At 35.9% G+C, this 23,189-nt stretch overlaps 2 protein-coding genes across 10 annotated transcripts in view; both read left to right on the plus strand.

The window, feature by feature from the left end:
- Positions 1–23,189, plus strand: part of LOC131425244 (putative protein kinase C delta type homolog) — a 190,858-nt gene that overhangs the window by 163,833 nt on the left and 3,836 nt on the right. For all 9 annotated transcript variants that reach the window (XR_009228954.1, XM_058586973.1, XM_058586974.1 and 6 more), the window contains 6 exons: positions 8,337–8,473; positions 8,546–8,719; positions 21,708–21,862; positions 21,926–22,073; positions 22,136–22,315; positions 23,008–23,154. Coding sequence is in view for 8 of the 9 variants with exons in the window: in XM_058586973.1 (XP_058442956.1) it covers positions 8,337–8,473; positions 8,546–8,719; positions 21,708–21,862; positions 21,926–22,073; positions 22,136–22,315; positions 23,008–23,154 (941 nt within the window). In the remaining variant the exon portion in view is untranslated. The remainder of the gene's footprint in view (positions 1–8,336; positions 8,474–8,545; positions 8,720–21,707; positions 21,863–21,925; positions 22,074–22,135; positions 22,316–23,007; positions 23,155–23,189) is intronic.
- LOC131425246 (uncharacterized) lies at positions 6,439–8,323 on the plus strand. The gene has a single exon (XM_058586977.1). The coding sequence runs from the start codon at positions 7,352–7,354 to the stop codon at positions 8,225–8,227; it is 876 nt and encodes a 291-aa protein (XP_058442960.1). The 5' UTR covers positions 6,439–7,351; the 3' UTR covers positions 8,228–8,323.

Below are 23,189 nucleotides of genomic sequence, written 5' to 3' on the forward strand. Positions count from 1 at the left end.
AAATGGTGTCCAAGTCTTCCTCTTCAAGTAACGGGAAGAACCAATCGCTAATCATGGCGCGGTAGTGCACGCCATTGGTGGTGGCGGCGGCTCCTGCCTCATTTTCGAAGAAAAATGGCCCAATGATGCCGTCAGACCAAAATCCCCACCAAACCGTCACTCTCTGAGGATGCATCGGCTTCTCCATGATAACATGCGGGTTTTCCGTCCCTCAGATGCGACAATTTTTCTTATTAACATACCTGCCGAGATGAAAATGTGCCTCATCCGAGAAGATGATTTTTTGGCAAAAATCGGCGTCTTCTTCAAGCTGATCGCAAGCCCAGTTGGCGAAACTAAGTTTCTGTCAAATCAGAAGTGACATTAAGGTTACCAATGTCGAAATAACCGCTAGTTCAAAAAAAGTTAGAAGGCGGACCCTGTATTTGCTGATATCCTTTTGGCAACACTGTTGTTGACAGATCACGCGTGAATCGTGTCTTGTGTCATTGTCAAACATGTTCAGTTTGGTTTATAATTTAATCATGAATGGGCGCTGGCAAAGTTGGATCCATTTTTGTCAATAAATTGTGTTCAGCGACGAAGCTCATTTCGGGTTAAATAGATACGTCAATAAGCAAAATTGGTGCATCTGAAGTGAAGACCAGTTAGAACCATTACAAGAGCTACCAATGCATCCTAAAAAAGTCACTGTTTGGTGTGGATTATGGGCCGGTGCTATTATTCGTGAAATACCGGCCGATATGTTGGAGAGACTGTGCCAAAATTGGACTCTGCACAAGGGCCATCTAAAACGGAGCCGCAGCCAACATTTGCATGAAATCATTTTCTAACATCAAATTATATTAATCATTCTATTGGAGTAATAGTGTATCATACCAAGCTATTACAAATTGTTCGATTTCGCTCTACAAATTTTCAAGTTTTTATATCGATATCAAGCCGCGAACACTCTTTTTGAGTCGTGTGAAGTTGTTTAAAGAGATTCAATATTGTAGTGGCTGAACCGAATTTCATAAATTTCAAATGAAAGGTTTGATGGTCCCATAGCTCGCTTTTGAATTTTATTTTTATCCGATTCCCGGTTCACTTCGATTTCTCAGCAACGTTTCAACCGATTTTCACAACAACAAGGTTTTAACTGATTCAAATTAATGCTCTTAGTGTCTTAAAAGATACTGTGCAATTTCATTATCATTTCATTCCAAAATTATATAGCATAGATTAGATTATAGATCAGATTAGATTAGATTTTAGAGTATCAAAACTTTCAAACTGTCATACAAAATGATGCCAAATCGGTACGCATCGGCACGTGCTGGTACGGAAAAAAAGACGCCACCACCTAGCACACAGCGTGCTTTGTTCAATTTGGTATAGCGTGCAGGGTTGCCACATTTAAATCTATATTAACTTACCATAAATTTAAATCTATATTAACTTAACAAATTGAAAAGGTGATACCAAAAAAACGTTTTTGGTTTTATTCAAGTTTGAAAATAAAATCTTGTAGTGATAGAGAGAATTCGTCGGTCACTAGTAGCAACAAGTGTGGCCATCTTTCGTTGAAGTGTGGCTATCTACGTTATTGATATTATTTTTGAATCGAAACGAACGTTTGTTAGATCTGATTCTCGCGAATGAAATTGCTTTACCGGTCACTACCGTATTCTCGCCAGCTCATTGACCTTGATGCTGACCACCCCGCACTTGCTGTTGAGTTCAGGATAACTACACCCATTGAGTTTGACGAACCATCTCTATCGTACTCTCTTGACTTCCGCCGAGCTAATTAAGTTGAGATGAACGATCTGCTTTCGAATCTTGATTGGCATTTTATTGAAACGATTACTAATATCCCTCCTCAGAAATCGCCATGGTCTAACCCACATTTGCGCGCACTCAAGCGTGTACGATCTTCAACCCTCCGGAAGTACTGCAGTTCTCGATCTTAGTATTTCAAGCATCAATTAAGCATAGCTACTAGTCGATATCGCCGTTACAATATGTTTTTATATCGTCGTCACATAAGACGAACTGGAATGAACCTTCGCCGAAACCCAAAACTTTTTTGGTCATTTGTTAATTCTAAGAGGAAAGAAACTGGTCTTCCGCACACTATGTATCTGGCCAATGAAACAACCCGCCTCGAAAAGGAGGAATGTGATTTGTTCGCACACCACTTTGAGCGTCCATTTCACGACACTTCTGCTACATCGAACCAAATAGAAGAAGCCACAGTTTGTGTACCGCATAACATGTTTAGTTTCAACTTTCCTCTCATAACAGAGGAGATGGTTACAGCCATGCATAAACTGAAGCTGTCATTCGCTGCTGGCCCCGACGGTATTCCATCATCTGAAGCGTTGTGCGAATTCTCTGAGTTATTCGTTAGCTAGGATTTTTAACATTTCTACTCTGCGAAGTGAGTTTCCTTTACGATGGAAGTTTTCATATTTATTCCCAGTTTACAAAAAAGGCGATAAATGCAACATTTCTAATTACCGTGGAATTACGTCTTTGTGTGCTTGCTCTAAGCTATTTGAAATAATCGTGAATGATCTACTATTTGCTAGCTGTAAAAGCTATATAGATTACGAGCAGCATGGTTTTTACCCAAAACGCTCGGTATCATCGAATCTTATGTTATTCACCTCAAAGTGTGTTCAGAACATGGACTCTGGATTGCAAATCGATGCAGCGTATATGGATCTTAAGGCTGCATTCGATCGAGTGGATCACGGAATACTTCTGTCTAAACTAAAACGACTGGGCGTCTCACCGACGAGCGTAGACTGGTTCAAATCGTACTTGACAAACCGTTCAGTTCGAGTGAAAATTGGATCTTCAACTTCAGATATATTCTCAAATCAGTCTGGAGTTCCGCAAGGAAGCAATCTTGGCCCATTACTGTTTTTGATTTTCATAAACGACGTTTCCTTTCTGTTACAACCGGAATGCAGATTGTTTTATGCAGATGATGCAAAAATTCTGAAAGTCATCAAGAATCTCGAGAACTGTTTTGAACTACAACAAATGATACAAAAATTCGCTGATTTTTGCTCAAAAAATTTCTTATGCTTGAGTATCGAGAAATGCTGTGTCATATCATTTCATCGGAAATCGGATCCTACCCTGTACGATTACGGAATTTCGGGAAGGTCACTGACGCGAGTAGAAAGCATTAAGGACCTTGGTGTCACAAAGCTAACCGTCAACTTGGTTTTATCATTATGGTTGCTAAAGAGTTTCGGGACCCGTTATGTCTAAGATCATTATATTGTTCACTTGTACGTTCAATATTAGAGTCAAACGCTGTAGTATGGAGCCCCTACCATGCTCACTGGATCGCCAGGATTGAGGCTGTTCAAAGAAGATTTGTTCAGTACGCTCTGCGTTTGCTACCGTGGCGAGACCCTGTAAATTTACCGCCATACGAAGATCGGTGCCGCCTTTTGAATATCGAGCCATTGGAGTTACGACGTATAGCCGCTCAAGCAACTTTCGCTGCTAAACTACTGTTGGGGGACATTGATAGCCCCACTTTACTTATGCAACTCAATATCTACGCACCTGAAAGAACACTTCGCCAGCGAAGCATTCTGTTCCTAGATCCGAAGAACAGAGTGTATGGACAGCACGAACCTTTTCGAATAGTCTGCATGCGGTTCAACGAATTTTTTCATCTTTTTTATTTTAATGTGTCACCTGTTGTGTTTCGTCAACGATTGCTTAACCAATTCCACATTGTGAATAATTAGCTTTAAGTTTTTAGTCATTATTTTTATTTCTCTTTCATTAAGACAAAATATGTCAGATGATACTATTTATACAAATAAACAAATAAACAAATAATATCAAGACAATCGTTATTGATAATCTAAGCCAGTTTAGGCTGCACGTTGAGCATAATCTACTACTCCCAAGTATCATGTATTTGGTTCAATATGCAATTTCAACTGATCTTTCATTAACCATGAGTAACTCACGTGTGGTCAACTAACTAAGCAAAACAAAGATGAAATATCATAAGTATTTTAATTTAACAGTTTTTCAAAATAAAACAGCATTCAAAAACGGCCGTCATCCCAGAGAGCCTCTTAGTAAAGTACTTTCAGAACGAATTACTCTCAATACATTTAAAAGTAAATGGATTTTGATCCCATGTTGTATATACCTGTTTGTTACGAAAACAAAATAATAAACTGCTCACCCATTGTTTTTTAAAGGAAGAAGAGCTCCGCCTATAAATATAGAACTGTAAAAATTAAGTCCAGGAACTTTTCTTCGCCATATCTCAGCAGCCAGAGTCAGAACGGTGAAGATCTTACGTGTGCTAAAAATAATCTTTTTGTTTCTGTTTATAAATAAACTTACCTGTGCGAATGGGGTTTCCGAGAGATTGACTAACGTGGTGGCGAGCCGGCGTCATTGAATTTTTGGTAAATAGTGGAGTATCACTCGATGCATATTGACGAAGTAGTTTGCATTCATGTTCACTATTCTCTGAGAAATGAAATATAGCATTTTTGACCATGAATCTTTTGTTCTGCTTAATGAACGCAGAAAAATAAGAAGAAAAAATAAACAGTTTGAAAACAGTTTGATTTGGAGCAAAACGTTGCTTAAAAGTAATAAATAATTTTTTTCATTTTCGCGTAAATTCAACAAAATATTGTTGTTTAAATAAAAACCTAATAAACAAACAAAACTTAACCCTATTATATATGACTTGTGACATTTGTGCTTCCATCCACAATCCATGTAGAACTGAATTAGGTAGAGATGGTGTAACATGGACCTCTATCTGGAAATATGGCAATATCTCAATCACACGACACTCACTACTCTTTGAACAATTTAATGGACTCTTAGAATACAATTTCAATTGAAACAGTGCTCGCATATGGTGGGTTGTAGAGAAAACTGCTCTGCGTTTCACAACAATGATTGTTTTTCCTAAGATCACATATAACAGATATACAGGCTCGTATGTGAACTGTGTGTAAACATTTGAATGAGCAACCCTGCGAACACTTTCAGATGTCATCGTGATAGATGCTATTTTTTGATGTTGCATTCATCTCACACCAAATTTTTGTTTTACTATAGATTAAGTCACACGTTCATTTTTGTCTTAATCCGTTTGAGTAGATGGCAGTAGTGAGCTCCTTACTTCCAGTGAATAGCAATTATAAAATTTATCTTATTTATTTTATGAATCTATTTTCTGTGCTATGATTACCAATTGCCTCTTAGTTCACAGAAAAGGGTAATACCAAAAGTAAGATATATGCGAAGGTTATACAATTGCACTACCTTTATATAAGCTACTAAACTAAACTTCTAAGGCGTTTAGGGGTAAATAATGTGAAGCAATTTATTTACGTAGTAATTTTAAACGAAAATAAACTGAAGAAAGTATTCAGAAATCATTGTGTTTTACACTTATTTGCACACATGTACATACAAATGCTATAACATAAGAAAAAAATGATCCCGAAGCTCAATTACAAAAATAATGGACTTTGTGAATTATTGCCTTAAAATTTTATAATCAAAAATTATAATTAAAATCATGTATCGTAAATAGTTCTATGAGCGTATATATAATTGATTGTGAAACTTATTAGAAATCAATTCTCGGACAGATACTTTTCAAAAAACATTTGTGAAACTCTTACAAAAACTCGTACATTGACCATATTTCAAATACAGCAACCAAAATAGCAAAGAATCACAACGTACGTAGTTATCTACGCCATATAAAAACGAGTTGATTCGATGTTTACTGAAACATATCGAACTCAACATCTAATTAACAAATTATATCAATCTTTGTATATATCCCTGCACCTTTCTAAAAGCGAATTGTGTATTTGTTTCTGATAAACGATTAACATTAGAGACTGTCTGTACAATGCTAGCCCGTTAATGAACGACCGATCGGCGTTGGTTTTGATCAGCATTTAATGTCATGGCTCTATCCTCAAAACCAACGTCGATCGATTCCTATTCTAAAGAATGAGCATGAAGATTGGTCTACAAGGAACTTTCAATCGAGTATCTGCCGGATTCGACTTTCACATTACGCGTAGTAAACTTCAAACGATTTTTTTAAGCATACTTAGAAATAGAATTATTCCTTAATTCCTTATTAACTTTAATCATTGGGACTACACATCGTCTGTTGATTACATGTAAATAAATAAATGAATGTTGGTGTTTTATATTTTGCCATTGTAGATCAAGGGATTCTTCACATTTCATGACGGGTTGTTAGTAAACATCTAAACTAAGCAATGCGTACAGCAAAATTGAACTATGATTTATTAACCACATATTTTTAATTTGTCAATATGACGTTGAAACCAACATCGCTAATGCAATATCGTTGTAGGTGCAAGCTTTTTGATATACGTTTTGGTTATAGAAAAATATTGCTTTGTAAGAGGTGGAAAGCGCAACAAGTGCGTGGAAAAATTTTACATGATACATCAAAAACCTATTCTTAATCCACCTAGTGGTGTGATGATGCCTTTCTCTTTCATAGATACAGTCTCATTAAAATTAAATGGTTTTATGAACCAATAGTAGTTTCCGAACGAGCCTCAGTTTGTTAAAATCGGTTCCAATAGCAGCTGCAAACGAGCCTAAGATTGTTGAAATAAGATCAGCCATCTTCGAGAAAAATGTGCACGAAAAATTCAACGTGTTTTGTCGATTACATCACTTATACCATTCTATCTCCGAAACCAGAAGTGAATGTCGTTTTATTTTCGAACTAGATAAATGGCCCAATAGTAGCGCTCAAACGAGTTAAAAATTTGTGAAATCAGATCAGCCATCTTCGCGAAAAATAACGCGAAAAAACAACGTATTCTGTCGGATACGTCACTTATACCATTAAATCTTCGGAACCAGAAGTCGCAGCCATTTGATCCCTTTTCTGCAAAATATAAACTGCAATTCTGAGTGTATATGACTTTTTGCGATTGTTACTTCTGTTACTCTTCACCGGTGTAACATCGACTGGACACTATTTATGTTATATAGGGCTGGAATGCCTATGAACAGAGTGACGACAGCTGTTCGTTTTTTCGACCTGTCAAATAGAATGTAAAGCTAACGAAATTGCCAACATTTCGGATCAAATGTATGGAGCTTTTGACAACATACGGTTGAATGTTCTCACTCTGGTTATAGGCACTCTATGTAGCAGAAGTTTAACAAAATGCATCTTTTTAGCAGTGTAAATATTTTCCTCACGGTTCATTTAGCAAACGCTTAATCGTGGCAGGCTAGTCAAAATCTGTTTTGATGATAGCCTGTCACCAAAAACACGTATATAATGGAGGTGAATAATCAAGACACCAGTGGAGATCAAACTTGCACCAACAACACCAGCGAGTATCGTTCAACTACATCGGATTCCATGGTTCTTCCTTACTATGAACTGAGACTACCGTCACACGTGCTGAATAAATCTCCCAGCAAGATTGAGTTCCACCTAATACAAAATAACCAGAGGTCTAAGAAGCCCTCTGTTACACGGAAAAACATCTACACACGAACTCGGTGCGGCGGCGATTGTACTTCCAGGCGCAACACAAAGGATCCTCCGAGACCAAAAATTCGCAAAAGTCTCAAACGAGTCTTCTTCAATTTCAATCGCAAGTCTTGTCCGGGAACCGGAACTGATTTCCCAACTGAAGAAAAGCGTCAGAATGACGATACTGACGAAATTGAAAACATGGAAATTTACTATTTCGATCATGGCAGCCCTGAATTCTATCGTACAACAGATTGTCCGCCACATTTGGTTACTGAAGTTTTAGCTCAATCAACGTACCACCACGCCACAAAATTCTGGGCAGAGATCTTTGGAACGCTCAACATCGGAGCAACGTTCGTAATCAGTTTTTGGTTGCAGCTGTACCGTTTTCTACTGTACGGAATAACCCGACCGATTCTCGTAGGTGTTCTGCAAATTACTGCAGATTACATGATCAAACCATTGCTAGCGGTTGTTTTCAATGGACTGATTCAGCCACCAATAGTGTTTGGGCAAAATATTTTAACAGCCTGCGGAGCCATGCTGGAACCGATTGCAAAACTTTGCGGTATTTTTCTACTGCCAATCGAACGACTTTTGCGATCTTTCCGATTTATCGAAAGCAAAACCATTAACAAAAAGATTGTGAAGAAACGAAGATTCGATGTTTGACATTTGTCAAGGCTCATAAGTAACAGTTGTTAGAATCGATTTACCATCACATGAGTTTATGTTACGAAGAAGAGACTAATCGATTTATCTTTCATTTCTTCCCAAACAGAAACATCGTACACGTATGCACAATTTCAGAAAACGGGTAAGCTGACTGCTCCGGCCACGGTGATACCACGTTTTAGGAAATACAACGTTGATGATTTCCATTTTTTGACTGTGTTAGGAAAAGGTAGTTTTGGAAAGGTGTGTACCATTGATATTACCTTCTCGAAATGGCTTCTTAAAGTTTCGTCTTTAAACATTTACAATTTGCAGGTATTTTTAGCTGAGCTAAGGAAAACAGAGTACTATTATGCGGTGAAATGTTTAAAGAAAGATGTCGTGCTGGAGGATGATGACGTCGACTGTACTTTGATTGAGCGGAAAGTGTTGGCACTGGGCACTAAACATCCGTTTTTGTGCCACCTGTTTTGTACGTTTCAAACAGATGTAAGTAATAAGAATTCAAAATATCATATAAAAAAGTTCTATTCAAGCAAATATTAGGATCAGCACATGATTTCAATATGTCAAATTCTATCTAAAATACTCTGTATCGTAAGATAATATTTTTATGGAAATTTTGACTATTTCTGCATCTCTACGATATAAATTAGTTCGATTTATGACTTTGTTAAGTAATTTCTTACTGCGTGCAAATAAGTTGTTTTAATAACTAGTTGTTTCCGCTACATTAATATAAAAACAGAATCGGATGTCGTATCCGAATAATAATTCAACAACTTATTTCCTAAATTATCAAGATCGCTCATTTAAACATTAACTTGTAAAAATAGTCATCGTAAAGATTCGTTCGTCATCGTTTTTCTCGAAAGCAGGTTTTGAAAGTCCGTGTCCATCGTCATTCAGAACATACTGTATCATTTTTTTTCAAATTTGGCACACACTTTCTACATGCAAAATACCTGGCCCAAACGTTTTCCTTCTCGTTATTTGTTACTTTGGGAAGGTTTTACAGCTACAAAAGTGCGGACTTCGGATTCGTGAAAAATCATAGTTTTGACTTTAAGCAACCACCAAAAATTTAAAAAAAAACAAACAAACAAAAACGTTGGGGTCTAGAAAAGCATCTACTGTTTGTTTTGATTTGTTGACTTCTGATTAGTCTGCGCTGAGATACAGTGGACACCGTAAATCATAATTTTTAAGAAACGTCTTCCAAAATACCTCCTCACCGACTTATTTCTCAATATTTTTCCACGAAAAAATTATAAAATGTGGTTCGAGTGATGCTTTGTATTATGCAAAACGTATGAATTTATTTTGTTGAACAATAGTTCTGAAAAAAAAACATTCCCCAAAATGACGTTTATTCATCATTAAAAATCTAAACCCCCTTTTTCTTTTTTAGAATAGAGTTGTCGCGAAAGTTGTTTTTATTTTGGTATTTATACAAATGTGTAGTTTGGTATTTAATTTGACTATGAGGATGATTAACAATGAGTAGGGCCGGATTTCGTGTCTTCAAAGTTAATAGTAGGGCGCCTCATTGAACCAATAAACAGAATACGATGGCCAAATTCCGCTCCAAGAAGCTGTGCCGAGTATGGTTGATGCAGCCTAAATGCATCGTAGTGAACAACAAGACGTACATAGAGGTGATATGTAGCGGAATGTGAAAATAGCGTTTTTGATCAATTATTCAAAAACTAGACCGATTTTCGAAAAACCAAAAACACTTAAGTTTTCGAAATCAAATTTAACATAACTAAGTATTCTTAGAATTTTGAAATTTTACTTTGCCGAGCCGTAATTGGTTTTTGAAATGTATAACCGGTAACTGTTCCGTTCCACGGGGATGATTTTAGATCTGAAAAGTAGTGTTTGTAGCAGAATTTCACAAAGAATCTGAAAATGCAACTTAAAATTATAAAATTTTAGCTAAAACAACCGATATTTTAAAAAGTTTACATAAACTTTTTCCGATATTTTAAAAAGTTTACATAAACTTTTTTTTTATTGCTTGCGCGCTGCTGTTTCGTATTGAGGTGGTGTGAGAAATGCACGGTGGGCACGGTGGCATTATATCGTGAGTAAAAATGACATATAAAATTATGACGCAAATTTATGCAGCATTGGGTTTTGTGTTGAAATAAAAACGAGTTGAATACAATAATATGGGTATTGTAAGAAATTGTTTATTGTTTCAGTAACTGTCATTTATAATGCTAATAATGTACAATTCTGTTGAGTTCAATGCATTGATGTTGCTGAAGCAATAAAGCCTGGCTGTGTGAAATCGTATAACAGGTATTATTTTAGATTGTAGCAATTTTTATAGCAAAACTATAACTTCATCATTGACAAGTTACTGAATGAAATACAAACCAAGTATTATCGTGATACAAACAATGTGATAAACATTGAAAAACAACAGGCATATACATAATTAGCAAGTTGGTCAATACATATACATATAACCTCATGTTAGTCATTCATAATTACTCATGATTTATAGCTCTAGTGCAAGAGTAATCACTAACATCCATTACGTCTAGTCTTTTTTAAAAGCCAATATAACGAGAGATAAGCCCACTACGCTCAATCATTGAAAAAAGCTCTAGTTTCTATGTGTCCGTTTTTCTTGGTATATTTGTATAGTTAACTGTTTATCTAGAGAATAAACCATTGACACGTGATCAATGCGAACATGATTATAATTGATATTTCAACCTAATGTTGATCATCATTGAAGTCTAATAAGCAAGTTTCAGTAATGTCTAACTCAATAGTAAAACTCGGGAACCCTCATTCTTCAATGGTTTCACTGTATGTGTTGTAACTACAATCATCATGCTTGCTCCCGTTGAAGTCATTGAAGAAGCTGTGTTGCATGATCTAAATCTGTTTAATTATAGGAATCAGTTCAGTCGATCATGATCGTGGTTTTATTTGGCAAAGACAGGCGCGTTGCATGGGGATCATCGATCGATCATATGATCGAATTTTGGTTGTGTTGATTTTTTTATCTGTGACGACAACGAATACAGCTGAGCTAAGATTTCGATTCCCGAAAAAGAACAGAATATACGAGCATTGAACGGGACGCTCAAGAACGGCGAACAGGCAAATCGAATGGGAAGTTGCCACTAGCAGACATTCCAAGTTTAGACGATCTGTAGCGTTCGATATGTTTGAACGTCGCATTTAAATTTGAAGTTCTGACAATTTTGTTCAAATACTGAAATCAATCAATATTCCACCTCGGCGAATAACCGTAAGGTTAAAACCGAGGGCAAATAAAGCGACATAATAATGATTTTTAAGAGTAGTATCCTAACCAGTCTTTAGTTTAGCAACCCCATCGCACGGTACAACATTAAGCATATCATGTAAAATGAATCAACCACTAATCAGTACTGCTATATGTGCGTGCACAAGATAGACAATATGTCGCTTTTCTATAACAGTAAATAAGCCACCTATTAGCATTCCCTTTGAAGGAAAACTGCAGGTAGGTTAGGTAGGTTTCGGCCCAAAATTAGGTAGCGGCTGGTAAGAGTATAGCTCTTTTCAGAGCCGTAGTGAGCGATTCTGGTGCCCGAGGCGAACGGCGAAGGTGTTTGTATTGAACCTACAAATTCCGCCAGTGAATAATTTTTCGATTCGTTTATGAAGCAGGAATCAGCATAAACATGCGTTAAATCTATTCCGAAATGATTCAAAATTCAAGAAAATTTTAAAACCTGCTTCACGATCCAAATTTAATTTATTCTGATGAATTCCATAGTATAATCTATTTACGACTTTGAGGCTTTCTCTGATGAATGCGCTTTCATTTTTATCGTGAATATATGGATAAAAAAAACTATTTGCCTTAAAATAAATGCCCTTTTTGCAAAAGCTTACATGATTTATAAACATATTTTTTGTGATTCATCGTCATTTTGGTCGTCAAAACTTGTGTGTTCCTAGAATGAAACATGAAAGTCGATTTTGAAATTTATTTGATGTCAATAAATGCTAGAATAGAACATCAAAATGGCGGACATGGAAATTTGGGCTGTATGAAAGGCGTCGGCTTACCCATCACGTTATGCCCGTCGTTTGATGCAATCAAATACCAATGGCAAAAATATTGCTAAGTTATTAGTCCGCGCAAAAGGTTTTATCAAAGCTTTAAAAATGACCTAAAAACTTTTATATTTCTTGTCAAACGACGAGTTGATTATAGCTTTCATGAAATAGATAGTAATTGTTGAATTAATTACATAACCCTTACACATTACAATTAAAACTTAAAGACATTCGAACTAATACTTGCGTATGTTTAATGTGCATAACATGAAACACTACAAGGGATAGTCCTTTGGGTGTGTTCGAACTGTTGACGTAGGACTACACAATTATTGTGTAGTCCTTATTAATTTCTGTTTTGAACATTCAAGAAGCAGTTATCTTTTGTGTTCCTCATATCCTTATTTGTACCACGGTTAAATATACTCTTTCAGATTTCCTATAACATACCGTTAGTTTGTTTATGCTGATTTTGAGAGGTGTGTAAGGCGAACGACGCATAAAAATCCACAGAAGGCCCATTTACTGATGAGCACAAAATCCTTTACCAAGACGTTAACGAACCACACAGAGTGTAAGTCAAATTAATACTTATCGTCATCACTGTTAAGCGAGCAGCTTGGTAAACACAGAATTTTTCACATAGTTCGTTATTAATTGAAGTTTCCAGCATCAATTATCTTGAATATCTTTATCTATTCCAAACGATGTGGCCTGATCTCTATTTAAATTGCGGTTTCAAATTGCGTGTTTTGAAAGCGCACTTCCATTTAGTAAACAAAGACATATTCCTATGTCAAAATGTGCGATACAAGTGCAGTGAATAATAGTACAGAAATCTACGCACATGTACAATTTATTGAGTTTGGAACTCTCAATAGCAAATTTTTCAGAAATAGAAATTTTTGGAATCCTTCTCAATGAGCAAATCAATCTAAAAAAAAGTCATAAGTTTTTGAATGAGCACTGTACATACAAAATCAGGGGAATTTTATGTCGTGAATACAACTATGAGGTGCTTTTTCAAAATTTACCTTCTTGGAGAGTGATAAGCTTTTGATCGTGAGAATATCTTGTTGTTTCTAACGTCTTCGGAGATATGATCAGTAATTTGTGGTAAAATTTTTGCTAATAACTTGAAATTTAAATTCTATAGAATATTTCATGCTTTGTATTTTTTCTAGCCCGGGGAAATTGACACGTTCAGTTCAGCCCAGAATCTCATGCTAGAGTACTGTTCTGAAATTCGGTTTCAGAATCCAAGATCAGATTTTTTCCATTTTTAGAATCCTGATTTCAAGTTTTTTTAATCCAAGGCCAGAATCTAGTCCCCAAATTCTGAAACAGAAACTGAATTTCAGCACTCGACTCTAAACCTGCATTTTGAAAACGAAATCTGAAATTGAGATCAGGATCTTGTTTCTGGATCTGGACTTTGGAACAAAATTTTGGAAATGATCTTTAAAACTGAATTCTGAATTTAAATTCTATAGAATATTTCATATGTATGGAAAGTCAAAATTTTATGCTTTGTATTTTTTCTAGCCCGGGGAAATTGACACGTTCAGTTCAGCCCAGAATCTCATGCTAGAGTACTGTTCTGAAATTCGGTTTCAGAATCCAAGATCAGATTTTTTCCATTTTTAGAATCCTGATTTCAAGTTTTTTTAATCCAAGGCCAGAATCTAGTCCCCAAATTCTGAAACAGAAACTGAATTTCAGCACTCGACTCTAAACCTGCATTTTGAAAACGAAATCTGAAATTGAGATCAGGATCTTGTTTCTGGATCTGGACTTTGGAACAAAATTTTGGAAATGATCTTTAAAACTGAATTCTGAATCTGAAACTAGAATTCAGTTACAAAATACGGTCGAAAATTTAGTTTCAGAATTTTGGTTAAGATTTCTGAAACTGAATTCTGAACCTGAAGTTCTGGAACTTCCGGCCGAAATCCAGGACCAGAATTCAGATCCAAAACTTAGTTGTATTTCCAGAATTCAGTTCTAAATTGCATTAAAAAATCCACGTTCAGTATTCAGTTCCAGAAAGCAACTCTAATTTAGGTTCAAATGTCATTCCACAATTCTAGAAGTGTAACTGAATTCAGGAACTAGATTCTGAAAATTTTTGAACTAAAATCCGGATCTGAATTCTGGAACTAAATCTCGGAGTTGAATGCTGAATCCTAATTTGAAAACTGAATACTAGACCGGAACTCTGTAATTAAAATTCAGAAGCAAACCAAAATCTGGGTCCAGAGTTCAGTGCTAGGACTTAGGTTTAGGATTCAGTGTCGGAAGGATTTAGGTTTGGGATTCGGAATCCTGTTCTCGAGTTCAGTTAGAAAACACATGTTCAAAGCTCAGTTCTAGAATTCAGTTCGAGAATTCGTTACTTGAGTCCAGTTCCAGAATCTAGTAACAAAATTGAGTTTCAGAGCTCAGATTTAGAATTCAGCTCTAGCATATTGATTCGAAATGTGGACGAGTTCTAGAATTCAGATTTTTTAATATCAAAGAAACTGAGCCATCAATTTTATTCGTATTCACGTCATCCGGTTATGTCTCACGACATTACCCACCTATCTGCTTTGCATTCAGAAAATCAAAGCTCTTCAATAGATTGGCAGGTTTGCTCTTTGGGAAGGTCCAAGTGTACAATAACAATCGATAAAAGGGCGACTCTTATTCATGAAAAATAGTTATTACGGTGGTCACTGAATAGCGGTTCCGTATTATTAATGGCTGCTGGTAACAGTGGTAATACTATTTGAATTATCTGAAACTTAATACAATTTAAATGGGTTTCCCGGAAAAATCGCAAAGAGTTAATTTCTTGATAAACTATTAATACAACTAATTTTCACCAATTCCATCGTGTTTTGGCGCCCCATGGATGTTGGCGCCCCAGGCGGTCGCCTCACTCGCCTCACCCTCACTACGGCACAGGTTCTTTTGAATCGTTCGCAAGCGGGATGACCATCTCCAGCACCAACACATCGCAGCAGGGAATCATGTAGTAGACTGGTCGACATAGAGTAAACGCCTAAATTCCTGCGCAGTGTAATACAGAAGCTTTGAAATTATAAAGTAGGAATTTCTTGTCTCCATCCGCACTTGCTAGAGCCCTGAACCGCTGTGCGAAATTATAAAATGTAGATTTTGTGAATAGGTAAATGAGAGAAAAGTAGGTTGATCATGTATGTAGTGTATCGAAATAATGTTCGATGATAGTTTTAGGCGTTATAGTAATTAAAATCGATTTTTTTCCTTTTTTAACGACTAAGTTTAGTAGTCAATATTTCTTTTTCCTTTTTGCGATATTCTCCTAACCAGAGACCATTTTTTTGTAGAAACAGACAATGAAAATTATAGAATGATAGTACTCAAGGGAGAGTAAGGATGTGAAAATATAAAGTTGCTATTACGCTCAAGTCCAAGTTTCTTCTCACTATAGCGCTGTCAGTGTCTCTGTACATTAGGGTGGGACAAGGTTGTATGCGAAAAAATATTTTCTCGCTCCACCAAACTTTTCGTGTTCCTTTTGGGTCCCATAGAAATTATGCAAAATTTTAGCTCAATAGGAGAAACTATATTTTCGCGCCCGCGGTTCAAAGTTTGTATGGGATTTAGTATGGGAAAACTAACTTTTAACAAAAAAATCATCTGGGGGTCACCCTATATACTCAAAAAATCAGCGGGCATGTAATTTTTGTAGGAAATTTAATGAGGAAGAAAACCTTCGAAGACTGTAACATAATCCGACATCTGTAAAAAATGTTATTAAAGAAAAACCGACACAAGGTCCGAACGATGGCTCATTCCTTAATGTATCTAGCACCACTGCTGTTAATGGTGGTAATATAATTTTACTCTCTTTTATTATGCTACAACGATTGATCTGAGTTGTTTGATGTCTTCACAATAGTTGCTCGGTGTAGTTTGAAGATTTTTCTAAACTTAAAAACCATGTTCCAAAACTCACTGTAAAGATACACAAAAAACTAACTTTTTTATTTGAAGAAATACAACTTTGAAATCTTCCACAATATTGTTGATAAACTCAAATACAATAACTTTGTCGAAGACATAAACTATCTGCCTCATATGGTTTAGAAGATATGGATGATTTCATTTAATACTATGAAAAAAACATTGATTCCAAGTTTTTCTTTTTCTTATTTTTCTATCGTCCATATCTTCTAAACCATATGAGGAAGATAGTTTATGTCTTCGACAAAGTTGTTGTATTTGAGTTTATCAACAATATTGTGGAAGATTTCAAAGTTGTATTTCTTCAAATAAAAAAGTTAGTTTTTTGTGTATCTTTACAGTGAGTTTTGGAACATGGTTTTTAAGTTTAAAAAAATCTTCAAACTACACCGAGCAACTATTGTGAAGACATCAAACAACTCAGATCAATTGTTGTAGCATAATAAAAGAAAGTAAAATTATATTACCACCATTAGCAGCAGTGGTGCTAGATACATTAAGGAATGAGCCATCGTTCGGACCTTGTGTCGGTTTTTCTTTAATAACATTTTTTACAGATGTCGGATTATGTTACAGTCTTCGAAGGTTTTCTTCCTCATTAAATTTCCTACAAAAATTACATGCCCGCTGATTTTTTGAGTATATAGGGTGACCCCCAGATGATTTTTTTGTTAAAAGTTAGTTTTCCCATACTAAATCCCATACAAACTTTGAACCGCGGGCGCGAAAATATAGTTCCTCCTATCGAGCTAAAACTTTGCATGGTGCTTATGGGATCCAAAAGGAACACGAAAAGTTTAGTGGAGCTGAAATCAATATTTTGTCCCACCCTACTGTACATGCAACATCTTATGATTCCACAGAATGCTGTTGAATTTTATCTGCATCTACAATCTTCAAACTGTTACAACTTGAATTATTTGTTTGTTTATGGGCAAACGATTCGACTGCGGCTTACCGGCTTTCGGTTCCAGAAGTAGTAAACAAAAACTGCATGAAAAAAAGAAGCATGTATCAATAGACATTCGTGTATGGGGCTGTCCATAAAAAACGTCACACTTTTTTGACGATTTTTGACTCCCCATCCCCCCTTTGTCACAAATTGTCACAGAAGCAAAGACCCCCCCTATGTCACATGTCACGAATTCAAAATAAATAAAATTCATCTCAATACATTCTCAATATGTATGACAAACCATACAAATAATCGATCGAAAAAAAAATCGATTTATTACATTACATGTCATTAGATTAAAAATATCCCTAAAACTACAAAATCATCGGAATTATTTTGTTAATATCAATTATATAATTTAACTAAAGTATTTGGCTGGAATTGATGAAACATTTAAATCATCTGTTTTATTCCTCCTAGGGGTATACAGATATATTATTGTTTTAGGTAAAGAATAATATTGCCTTAGTGTAGCATACAGGGCTGAGAAAATAAAGACCAAAACCTCATCAAAACGAGATCACTGCCGGAGAATCTTTTCATGATCAGTTGATCAGTGAATTTTATATCACATCGATCAGTATCGGTACTGATCTTCCGTCACACAATGGGTAGTGATTTTGAGCTAAAATGATTTTTGATTTATGTAAGTTCAATCATTGGATGATTCGATAAGCTTTGATGTTGGTGGAGGAAAATCACATATGATCAAGATAAGACATGACATGATCTACGTCTAAAATCGTTGATCTCCCGCCCTTTTTCAAATGGAGTACAATTAAATAAGCTGCATCAGAATCAGATAAGAGAAATTCTTATGATATATTATTATCAATGCTAGATTATCAAATTTCTAAAAAAATTGTCAGTGCATAACTTAAGTTAAACCGTTTGAGGGCATCTTTTTCTTTTTTACTCATATTAGGCAAAATTTTTTAATTTCGCTAATTTTCTCGCTCCTCCGTGCACTTTTGCTGATCACAACAGCAATAATTTCCTGCATCATTCATTTCCGAATTTACAAGAAGAAGCTTTTACATCAACAAATACACGTTTTTCTATAGAATGTAAACGTTTATTGTGGGGATTTTTTCAGGAAATAGAGCAAAGTAGTAATATAATTAGGTATTTAAAAAATGCGCTCGTTGAAAATATTGGATGTCACATTCCAAAAACCTCCCCCCCCCTTCCCCCTGTCTCAAAAGGTCACGTTTTATGAAACACCCCTCTCCCTCTTGCGGCGTGACGTCTTTTATGGACAGCCCCTAGATGGTAATGAGGAAGGTACTATTAAACCACTGAGTGGATTAAAACAGATTTTTCTCTTTTAGGAAGAATGCGCTTCAAAGGATTCAGAATAATATTCTGAAAATGATTTTGAAGCGTCCTCCCTGGTTCAGTACAAATGAGTTACACAGACTCACAAATATAGAACCATTAGATGTAATGTCCCATAAAATTATAAGCAAATTCCGACAAAAATCGATGCAATCTTCAAGTTAGTATATAAGTTCCTTTTCCCCATTACACAATACAAGTAGGTTTAAAATTTTCCCTACACAAGTCACAGAATTGCGGAAGCAAATGATGTCTTCATGGTAATAACCAAATCATGTATATAATAGGGCTGAAAAGTCACCACTTGCGGCCGAACACCCAATTTAAATATTAATAATTATTATATAATTTCAGATACTAATTTTGACACCAATTGATTCAGATTGATTCAAGTAGTTCACAAAAGCATGCTTCAGTGTTTATGTCACACAGTCAGCATAATTTTTCCAAACTAGGGCTTGACATTCACAGCCATTTGATCTTCGAACTTGATCTATGGCCCGACAGTAGCTTTCAAACGAGCCCAAGTTTGTTAAAATCGGTTCAGCCATCTCTGAGAAAATTGAGCGCGTTCTAATATCTTCGAAAAGTGCACACACATACACACACAGACATTTTCCGATCTCGTCGAACTGATTCGAATGGTATATAACACTATGGGTCTCCGAGGCTCCGTTTGAAAGTTGGGTTTTCCAGCAATTCTAATACCTTTCTATAGAGAAAGGCAAAAAGGTTTTTCTTATTTACAAAGTTTAGTATCAATCTTAATAAACAGTTTTAATAAGTATTTAATACCAAAACTACTTATGTTGCATGCTGCATCAAACATAGAGCATCGTTTTCCTGTCAAAATGTTTCGCTCTTAATAACGACTTTCATTTAAACCGTGGAAGCATTTTCTTGTTTTTCAACATGTTTCCCACCTGTCTATCGATATTTTGAATCATTCCACATTCACACATCCACAATTGATTGTAATCAGATTATTGACTAACGCCCCTATTGTGAGTAGTTCAACATTTTCGAATTTGATGGCATAATTTCTTACAGATTTGGCTCCAATTACCCATGGTCGGTTATGCAAATTTATGAACTTGAATCTGATCCGTATGCGATTGAAAATAAAAGTTCTCTCCCGTATCCGACCCGAACTGAGAATTTAATTTTAATATTAACCCAAACCTGAGTACGTTTAAATTCCCGAAACTAAACCAGCCAACTCTCAAGTTATAACTATAAGCGAACTCTCAAGATTGTACCCGCCTAAACATAAATTTTTGCCTTTCGCATATAGAAAGGCTATACAATCACAGTGAAAACCGACTTTTGAACCTAGGCCCGGAGGACCGAATGTTATATACCATTCGAATCAGCCTGACGAACTGAGCAAATGTCTGTATGTGTATTTGTGTATGTATGTATGTATGTACGTATGTATGTATGTATGTATGTATGTATGTATGTATGTGTGTATTTGACAAATAATGTCACTCGATTTTCTCAAAGACTGCTGAACCGATTTTCACAAACTCAGATTACAATGAAAGGCCTTACTGTTCCATAGATCGCTATTTAATTTTATCTCGATCCGACTTTCGCTTCAGAAATTACAAGGTATTATGTATTCAGAAATTACAAGGTATTATGTCTATATTGGTGGAGCTTGTCTGAAAGAATATCAATGGAAACTGAATCAAATGCTCCTTTAATGTCTAAAAATACAGATACCATTTGTTGTTCTTGAGCGAAGGCAATTTGGATGTCAGACGAAAGTAATGCAAGGCAATCATTCGTCCTTTTTTCTACGGATATCAAACTTAGTATTTAATAACAAGCCGTTCGTCTCGACCCAAGTATCGAGACGTCAAAGAATTGTTTTTTCGAACAATTTCCTGATGCAAGACAACATTGCAATGAGTCTATATGAGTTGTAGTTGGAAGCTGATTTCCCCGGCTTTTCAATAAGGATAACTTTCACTTGCCTTCAATCAGCTGGAAGAATGTTTAGCTCAAGAAACTTGTTGGATACTTCCAACAAACGTCTTTTTGCGAGGTCAGGTAAATTCTTCATCAAGTTAAATTTAATGCTGTCCAACCCAGGAGCGTTATTGTTACAAGACAAGAGTGCTATAGAAGATTCCATCATTGAAAAGGGGCTATTGATGAAACCATTATTTGGAGAATACTCCCGAATATTGCTCTGCGTAGAAACTGAATCTGGGAAAACTTTCCTAGCAAAGTCAAATATCCATCGGTTCGAGTATTCCTCACTCTCATTGCCCACGTTACGATTCCTCATTCGTCTGGCCGTGTTCCAAAGAGTGCTTATTGAGGTTTCTCTAGACAAACCTTCGACAAAATGTCTCCAATAGCTACATTTCTTAGCCCGAAGTATGCTCTTGTACTTGGTTTCTAAAACCAAGATACTTAAAAGTAAATATCTTTGAACCTATCCGATCCTAACCCAAATGATTAAATAGCATGGTATTTTAATACTGAGCGCGTTTCATCCGGATATCACGATCTACGGGGATTGGCTCGAAACTCCTTTTATTCTGAATCGCCCTTTTCAATTTTTTTAGCGTCTCACATAAGCAACAACCCATTGCAACGAGATAGCGAATGACGGTGCGAATTTTGCTTTTGGAGGAAAATACGAAAGACATTTCTCGTGAGAAATGCTACTTCGTCAAAAGTTTTCAACACACTAATAACGAATTGCTCTCGTTTTGCAGAGGAGAGGTCAGGCTGGTCAGGCTACACGGCAGTGTTGCCAACATGACGACAAAGTATTCTCTACAGCTGTGAGAGCACCAGGACATTCACTTTCCGGATGTGCCTCGTACCAAGTACTATGTTGAAAGCTCTGTGATTTGGATAGCCAAATGATCGATCAATATTTACCAGAGTTCAAGTAGTAAAATACATGTCACATTCGACTAGATAATGTACTGTAGAATGGAATTTTTAATGGAAACGCAAAGGTCTTACCTAGGAAAAGTCTTCTGAAAGCTGTAGATAGTTGAAATCATGTTGTAGTTAGTTAATGTGAAATGTTGAATGAAATTTTCTTTACTCAAATCAAAACTGTACTTGATTATCTTTTTATTTTAGAGCCATTTATTTTTCGTTATGGAGTACCTGAATGGAGGTGACTTGATGTTCCACATACAGCAGAGCGGCCGTTTCAACGAAGCGCGTGCGCGATTCTATGCTGCCGAAATCGTATCCGGACTGAAGTTTCTCCACCGGAAGGGTATTGTCTATCGGTAAGCGGAGCCAGCTCGTATCAAGTCTACTGATTTATTTGATCGGCTCTTCTTTTCTCACAGTGATTTGAAACTGGATAATGTCCTGCTTGATTACGATGGTCACGTTAGAATAGCTGATTTTGGCATGTGTAAGCTGGAAATCTATTTGGACCGGCTGGCTGACAGTTTTTGTGGCACACCGGATTATATGGCGCCTGAAATAATTAAAGTAAGCTGTTCTATAGTTGAACTGTTCGTATGTGTTTGTAATATAATGATTACGTACACCAGGGTCAAAAGTACAATCAAGCAGTTGATTGGTGGTCGTTCGGTGTGCTGGTGTATGAAATGTTGGTAGGACAGTCACCCTTCAGTGGCTGCGACGAAGATGAACTGTTCTGGTCAATCTGCAACGAAATTCCATGGTTCCCTCACTTTCTGTCGAAGGAAGCACTGAAGCTCTTAAAGTCCGTAAGTATAGTGAGATGAAGCACATTTTAATCTATATTCATTTAAAGACTGTGTAGTACAAATTTCCGAAATGATCCCTCCATTTTTGGTGTATTAACCATTTTTGCAATAAATGCTTTTACTTTACAGTTCTAGTACCCACAAATATGTTCGTAACTATAATAATAGTTTCATAAAATTCTTCTTGAAACTTGAGTTCGAATTACACGAAATTTTTCAGCAAAATAAAAAAAAATTATCTTATTCTATATCATATATATTTTTATATTATTCACGATGTTTTTATTGCATTTAAGTTATAAAATGTTGCATATATTTCAAGTTTTCAAAATCAGCAAACAGAATTGTTTGAAATATTTCTTGTTTTGGGTATGCATTCCACTTGCAACTTGTGGTGCGCCGTGAACGTTTCAGCATGTGAAAAAGATGTTTCACATTCAATTTATTTTGTAAGAAAAAAAAGCTTTTTATCTTGCAAATAAGATCCGTGTAATTCAAAAAGGAGCTTAAGTTTCAAGACGCACTGCTATAAAAAGATGCATCAATGTTTATGTAACGAAAAATATGTTAAACATTAGTTTTTTGACAAAATATTTCATTGAATTTTCTCTTGGATACTATAACTATTAAATAAAAACGCTTATTGAATAATTATTTGATTTGAACCCATAAGATCCATGTTTCAATTCCAGCTTCTCGAGAAAGATGCAACCATAAGATTAGGATGCCTAAATACGATGGAAGAGGACAGTGATGTTAAATATCACTCATTTTTCGAGAGCATTGACTGGCAAAAGCTGGAAAGAAGGCAACTAGAACCGCCGTTCAAGCCGCAAGTGGTGAGTGATACCAAAAAGTAAAAAGTATTCCTATC

This window comes from Malaya genurostris, chromosome 1 (genome assembly GCF_030247185.1).
Source record: "Malaya genurostris strain Urasoe2022 chromosome 1, Malgen_1.1, whole genome shotgun sequence".
In the NCBI taxonomy this organism is placed as follows: Eukaryota; Metazoa; Arthropoda; class Insecta; order Diptera; family Culicidae; genus Malaya; species Malaya genurostris.